The 7819-nt window shown below is 36.9% G+C and overlaps 1 protein-coding gene across 1 annotated transcript in view; it reads right to left on the bottom strand.

Annotated features, from left to right (window-relative positions):
- Positions 1-555: 555 nt before the first annotated feature.
- The window catches only part of col9a1a (collagen, type IX, alpha 1a), a 23496-nt gene continuing 16232 nt past the window's right edge, over positions 556-7819 (bottom strand). Inside the window, exons 25-32 of the mRNA XM_008418565.1 lie at positions 7002-7037; positions 6851-6895; positions 6664-6696; positions 5619-5765; positions 4515-4569; positions 4234-4422; positions 2458-2535; positions 556-1203 (exon numbers count right to left, since the gene is read on the bottom strand). Of these exons, the coding sequence (XP_008416787.1) occupies positions 998-1203; positions 2458-2535; positions 4234-4422; positions 4515-4569; positions 5619-5765; positions 6664-6696; positions 6851-6895; positions 7002-7037 (789 nt within the window). The 3' untranslated portion in view covers positions 556-997. The remainder of the gene's footprint in view (positions 1204-2457; positions 2536-4233; positions 4423-4514; positions 4570-5618; positions 5766-6663; positions 6697-6850; positions 6896-7001; positions 7038-7819) is intronic.

Consider the following 7819-nt stretch of genomic DNA (forward strand, 5'->3'; position numbering starts at 1 on the left):
TCCAATATTTCAGAGGCCCCCATAGCACTCCCTGGTGAACCCCACTTTAGAAAAACACTCCTCTAACATATTCTTTCTTTCATAATTGTGGCTTTTAGCAAGTAGAAATAATTTTGGAAATTCTGACTGACCTAAAACAAGAAACATTAGGTCTGATTTAACTTCAGTCAGTGAGAAAGATGTATGTGTCTTTTTATTGAGTGTATTTAAACTTCTGGTTTCAACTTTAACCCTGCACATCAGCCTGTGGCGAAGCAGCATCATTCTGCAGGTTTTCTTTTTCTTTGGCAGGAGATAAGTATGATGGTCGGAAGCTGGTTAGTGTGCAAAAGATTTGACTGTGGGCTGAAGGGCAACAACAACACTAAGCATCTAGTATATCTTAAATTAAAATTGTTAATTTAAAATAATTTACTTGATCTATGCAAATTTAATAACGTTATCATTCCTAATACACTAAAAATTTGTTAAAATTGGAACCTGATGGTTTGGGATTGCATTGCCTTGGGCCGGCTCTCTTGTATTTTGTAGATTGTGAATGAATATTTTCACAGAAAAGGTAACCAAAATGTGTATATTTCCTCCTTTGTACAACTTGCAGACATGACATTGAACCTTTATATAATAAATAAGAAATCATACAAAACTGTGTCAGGATCTTTCACACTTCACTTCCTCTTCTGCCCAGAAATGATGGCAACTTAAACCACCTTAAATACTATCAAACTACTGTTATCCAGTTATATATATTGACACATTTACATAAACATAAACATACAGAGAAACATAGTAGAAACTGAGCAGGTGAGACTGTACAGTTATTTCATTTTGGTTCCTTATATTTTACAGTACAGAGATGGAAAAACTGAGGTAAAAACAAGAACTTGGAAAAGCTGGTTGGTTGGTTTTTAGAGCATTAAAGTCAGTGTAACCTCCAATTGTGGCTTAAAAACATACTCTTATTTTGCTGATTTGTTTTTTTTAGTTCTGTTCCCTCTCAGTCGTCGCTGGGGCCCTTCGTCTCGGAGTTTTTCCCAAAGCTGGGTGACGCCACCATGGGAGGGACACACTGCGACGGCTCACAGTAGCCATTCCTGCCAGCGGGACCCGGAGGGCCTGGAACGCCGTTGATTCCTGGAACGCCGCGCGGCCCCCGCTCTCCATCGCGGCCGTTCGTGCCGTAAGCCGGTCGGCCGGGTTCACCTGGAAGGTGAGTGAACAAAGATAAGAAGTTCAGTTTTTTTTTTTTTTTTTTTTCATTTATGACCATAACACTGTTTAAAAATGTATTTGCCATTTTACTACGTTTTGTACCGAGTATAGACCAGTGTCAAATTAATTTTCATTTTGGGCCTTATCGAGATCACAAATGTTGTCAAAGGGTTTTTGGGTTTCTACTGCTTATAAAAAAAACGCCCAAGTGCTTAAAAGAAAACACACAGGCGTTTTTTTTAGGCAATACGTTCATGTTTTTGTTGTCTGGAAAATTAACTGTTTCAAAATCCTTCAGAATGTAAAGTCACAAATCAGTAGAAACTGCCCGTTGCCTAGCAACCTAAGCAAAAACCCAGCCCGTTACCTAGCAACCCAAACTGAATTCCAGGATATTTGGTCCGTTGGTTTTACCTTTATGCTTGCTGTAAAAGACAAATAATATTTAATTACTAATATTAAATATGCTTAATATTTGTGAAAAAGTACTGGTCCCACTGGCAGATTATTTTACATATAACAAGACATTTTGTTCATGTTATAAGTGATTTCATTTATAACATGAACACTTATAACATGAACATGTTATAAGTGTTCATGTTATAAGTGTCATGTTATAACTAGCAGATTGGAACTGCTAGTTCCACTGGCAGTTCCAATCTGCCAGTGGAACTAGTACTTTTTGATTAGTATTAAGGGGATTTTCACTTAAAATAAGCTCCGATATCTTGCTGTAAAGTTACTTTTAAGCAACTTTTATCTTATTTCAAGTGTACTATAATTGCACATCTGTTTGCAGTCATTTTCACGTGTGAACGTAAACAATGAGTTGGGCGGGGTGGCCAGCAGCAGCGTATTTGGATCTAAAGTCAGGATACCCTAAAACTGCCTCTTGGACAGCAGCTGACATTTTCTGCACAAGCTCATTCTCAGATAATGACATTTTAGTCTGATCAGTTCTTCCTATGTTCAGCTCCTTTCAGAATGAGCTACTTTAGGGCCTCTTGTCACTTACTGAAATGTTTGTCTTAAAATCAAAAGTAACAAAATATGGGATCATTCCAAAATTTAGATTTTTCAAACAACTTACAGTGTCTATATGCGGCTGGGATTTCCTGTTGTTTATTCCATAATAGCTAAAGCATTGGGGAAATCCTAATCAAAACTATCAAACTATTTTTAAAAAACAGTGCTTATTAAATAATACTTTAATTAAAGACAGTCATGTCAGAGATTATGCTTCACCTGGTAGTCCAGGGACTCCTGGCTCCCCTTTGTAGCCCCTCAGTGTGGGCCCTCTGTCCCCTCTGTCCCCCTGGTCACCTGCAGAAACGACAGTAGTTATCACCATGAGCAGACATCAATAATGTTACCGTAGCAACCTAGACTAAAACACTAGCAACAAAATAACTGATTACAATGACGAAACAGTCTCTTATTACGAGAAAACAGACTCTTTTTTTCAGATGTTTGTTGCTTCAAGCATTTCTTCTCTAATTTTAAAACTGATAATTTTTTTCTTGCGATTGAGTTTTCAGTTTCTCTTAGAGATGATCCTGATTTAAAAAAAAATAAAATCCGTATTGGGTATCGGTGACAATGTTCCCGATCCATAAGGGCCAGTCTATTCAATCTAATTCTATGCTTTGAGCTCTGAGCAACATAATGTTTACCTATCACTTATAACTCATTTTACATTTAGTTAAAATTCCTAATTGCCCTTTCTGAACCATTTGAATGAAGAATCGTTGCACTTTCCTTGGTAGTCAATCTATTGTTTATGTCAGTTTCATGTTTTTTATTATTTATTTTACATCGGCTATTATACTCCTGATTGCACTGACTGAACAAATTAAAGTTGTTTTTACACATTTGACCAAGCTTTAGAAGCTATTGGTCTATTTCAATGTGCTGTACTGGTGCAAAGTTATCAAATAAATTTGTAATTCAGTACATTTATGTCTGTGTTTAAAAAAATGTATTCAATTCAGCGCTGTTTTTCTATGTCAGATCGGTATTGGTCGACAACAACATCGGTGTAGAAAAAGTGGATCGGTGCATCCTAGGTTTCTTTGGTTGGTTTTTTCACTAACCTCTAGGTGGCAGTAATGTACCAACTAAGAAATCACTGCGGCCCTGCACCAAGAGGCTGTTAGCATACAATGCCGAAACAAAAAATCTTATAAAATACTGTTGGTCTAGTTTCTAGTGTAAATATCTTAGTATACTTGACATAATACAAAACTAACTGACAAGTAACTTTTCAGCGAGATATGGGAACTTGTTTTAAGTCAATAATTCCTTAACATTGATGAAAAAGTTCCAATGGCAGATTATGGGAAAAATGTTTGGTTAGTGAAATAATCTTCCAGCGAAACTAGTAGTTTTGTTTAGTTTTTTTAATTAATATTAATAATTATTGACTTAAACAAGCTGATTTATCTTACTGAAAAGTTATTTGTAAGTTATTATACTATTATACTAGAACAAAACTCCTTGGTAAGATTTTGTATTTTTGCAGTCCATCTTCAGGTTTTGTTAAAGTTTCATAAGCTTCATGAAACTTTAACAAAAGTTACATTTTTTTAAATGAATTTAAAGTTTCATAAAGTTAGTAAAATGTTTCTTTTTCTTGATTTTATTTTGTAATTATGTTATTTATATCAATTACTTTCATTTAGATCTTTAAATTACCAAACTTTCCACATAACTTTATATTTTGGTCCCTCTGATGATGTCATTTTGTACTTGGTAAGATTTTGTGTTTTTGCAGTGTCTCTGGTAAATGTTTGGTTGTTCCTCATTCAGCAGAGTTACTCACAGTCCATAGAGCAGCGATATGTCATAAAATTACTCAAGTAAAAGTAAGAATATGCCTAAAAGTAAATTATTTTTTCCAGAAATTTACTCAAGTACCCTGAGTAAATGTAACTTTGTTGTTATTAACTATCTCAATAACTATGGACATCCTTAAAGTAAACAGGGGAAGTTACAGATAAGAAATTCCAGTTTGGATTTCACCTTTTGGTCCTTTGCGGCCGATTAGCCCAGGTGGACCCTTCAAACCGGGGAGACCTCTCGACCCAGAGTGGCCTGGGAATCCGTTCTCTCCAGGCGAACCCGGTGGGCCAGGTGGACCAGGTGGGCCGGGGAGTCCGGAGATGCCTGACTCAGGCCTGCTCAGGCTGGCCGCTAACTGGGCCAGCTGCTCTGTGACATAGACATGTGAGGTATATGAGGTGACTTGATGATGCTAAAGCAACCGAATCCTAAAGCCAGCTAGCAAGATGACAAACACTTACCTTGCATTACTCTCATGCAGACCTGTTTGATGTGCCTATCTGTTGGTGGTTTGCCCTGAAAGTATGACAATTAGGCCGACAATCGAATCACGATATAACCATTTTATATCAATCGACATGAATAATTATTGATTCTTTTTTGTTGTTGTTTTAAATATCTCAAATACTTCAAAACTGGTGTGGTGACCTTTCCTGTTTTATGCAGTTTTCACTCCTGTCTGTTGTTTTTTTTTTTATTTTTAAGTAGGCACAGTGTGGAAACCTTAAGCTGTTGCTTTGCCAGTTACTCAGCAGTTTGTTGCTAGGTAACCACAGAATGTGTGAGTTGCTAGGTAACCAAAGAGTGAGTGAGTGACTTGATTCCACCAATCTTTCTTAGCTAGCAGAAATAGGTTGTACGGCTTAAGTTTTTCGTCTGCCTACATCTCCCAGAATGCTGTGCAGTTCTGGATCGGAGTTCAGTGAATATCCTGTATATTGAATATTCTGTCAGCAGTGTTATCTATTGACATTGATAATGTGTCTATCGTGTTATATGTTGCTATTGATTGATTGTCCTGCTGCACTGATTCATATTTTATTACTCAACTTACTTACAAATTTCTTTTTACCTAAGCATGCTTTTCTTTTAGTAATGGTACAGTATTAGTTCTCCTGTGTTGTAAATTTGTCCTTGCTGTACAGTCTCCCATTCTTATTTTTTTGTTTCTGATATATATATTTTGACCTTTGAATATACATGGTAACATGCTCTTATATCTTCCTAAAAAGTTACTTGTTAGTTTGTTTTGTCTTATTTCAAGCATACCCAGACATTTGCAGTAGAAATTAGACTAAAAATACTTGGGAAGATTTTGTTTTGTTGTGTAAATGAAATAACTCTTTGACTAAGGATTTTAGACTTATATTAAAATTAGTTTGATGACCTTTAAGGATGACAAAAACAAAACAATACTGAGTACTGTTTAAATAAGAGCCATTAGATTGCAGGAAAGGCTTTTTAGTAGCACAGGAGTTGAGAAGGAGAATCTGCTTTACTCCTCTAATTTATATTTTGTCCACAATTATTTCCATATATTTTCCTTTGGGGTGGTATTTTCTCACCGCTGGTCCCTGCTCCCCAGGTAGTCCCGGCACCCCGGTGTCTCCCTGCATGCCTCGTGGTCCTAGCTGACCCGACTTGCCCTCTTTGCCCGGCAGCCCGCGGCCGCCTTCAGGTCCTTTGTTTCCTGTTTCTCCTGGTGGACCGAGCTGCAGTCAGCACAAAAGAAGAATTAAGAGACATGAACTGTACTCCTGACACTACCCATCACAATCATTTCTAAAGATATATACAAAAAGGACATCTTGTGGTAGCCTGTGATATTCAAAATCTTCCTCTGTTTCAGTTTCTTGTGGAGTTCCACAAGGCTCAGTTCTTGGGCCTCTCCTTTTTTCATTTACTTCTATCTTTAGAAAACACAAATGTTCTTTTCATCTTTACACTGATGACTGCCAGGTATAATTTACACAGAAACAAGAGGAAAGATACTCTATGCAGTCAATATCTGAGTGCCTTGATGAAGTAAAGGCCTGGATGACGTTTAATTTTCCTAATTTTAATGTTTTGTTTTGCATTCCCAGGGCCTCCAGTGGGTCACTCTCCACTTTTTGGTTAAACATCTTTGTTTTCCATTCAGTGAAGTTACTCACAGTGGGAAGAGTGTACAGAAATTTTACTCAAGTAAGAGTAGCAATACCTCATAATTAAAGTACTCAGGTAAAATTCACAGAGTACAAAAAATACTCCTAAATGTAATTTTTTTTCTTTCAAAAAGTTATTCAAGTGAATGTGACTGATTAAATGTACAATTCTGAACTTTGCAAATGTGAATCTGAAAACATAAATGACTTTAAAATTTCAAACCATGCCAATATTAAAATGTTGAAAACTATGTGAATAAAAACAAGATAAACCATAGAAAATACTCAGATGATTACACTGTAAGAAAAGCTTAAGGAAATTTAACACCAGCCTTTTCCAATATGTTATCCTTACTTCAATGCCCAGTCGCTCTTTACAATTTGCTGACTCATGTTACATAATATAATAACTGTAAATACACACAGACTTCAGGAAGATACAGAGAGAGGGCTCGGGCCTACGTACCGATCCTTTCTCTCCTGGTTCTCCTTGGTCACCCTGGAATGAAAATGAAGAACATCGATTAATATTTCATGAATGTGGAGGAAGGTTTTTCTACCAGACTTTCACATATATATAATCTTAACAGACCTTTATTGTTTCTCATGGCAGGTTTTGTTAGCTTGTGTCACTCAGTCTGTGTGTCACTCACCAGTTCTCCCCTCTCTCCTGGTATTCCTTCAGCACCTGATGGTCCCTGGAGTAAAGACAAAAGGCTGGTTATTAAATCCAGCTGAACCATCTATCATCTGTATGACAGTCTGGATAACAGCAGTGATAATACAAGTTATTACTAAAAATACCTGGTCTCCTTTGGGGCCGGTGAGACCAACAGGACCCTGATGGACAGAATAGTAAGAATTAAGATTATATAGAGGACACACTGAGATCAGTTTGAATCTCTTCATACTATCAACTAGTCAGATTTGACCACTTAAAAGGATAAGAGACATATTTTGAAAAGTATCTTAATTTGTTCCGTTTGCAATATTAATTATAGATGTGTTCACTTAGCAACTTAGCTGCTATTCTGTAAGTATATTTACAATTCTGTCCAGGCACTTTATATGGCCATATAAAGTGTTCTGCTATTATATTGATATAATAGCAAGTGTAACTGCAAAAATGCAAAATCTTACCAAGTATTTTTGGTCTAGTTTTGTGGTCAAAATTTGAGTACAAATATCTTAGTAAGCTTGAAATAAGCTTACTAAGCTTATTTCAAGCTTAGTAAGTTTGCTTGCTGAAAAGAAATAATGTCTTTTCAGCAAGACATAGGAGCTTATTTTCAGCCACGTAAGCTTAATGTTGATGAAAATAATACTAGCTAAACTGACAGACTATTTCACTTGTAACATGGGAAAAATGTCCTGTTCTCTGTGAAATAATCTGGAACTAGTATTTTGTTGTTAATATCAAGTCTTGTCTTTTCCAGCAGTCTTTTCTCTGGGGTTGCTAGGTGATTGGCTGGGCTTCTCTGGGGTTGCTAGGTGATTGGCTGGGCTTCTCTGGGGTTGGTAGGTAACGGGCTGGGCTTCTCTGGGGTTGCTAGGTAACGGGCTGGCTTCTCTGGGGTTGCTAGGTAACGGGCTGGGCTTCTCTGGGGTTGCTAGGTAACGGG

The sequence above is a fragment of the Poecilia reticulata genome, linkage group LG1 (assembly GCF_000633615.1).
Source record: "Poecilia reticulata strain Guanapo linkage group LG1, Guppy_female_1.0+MT, whole genome shotgun sequence".
Classification (NCBI taxonomy): domain Eukaryota; kingdom Metazoa; phylum Chordata; class Actinopteri; order Cyprinodontiformes; family Poeciliidae; genus Poecilia; species Poecilia reticulata.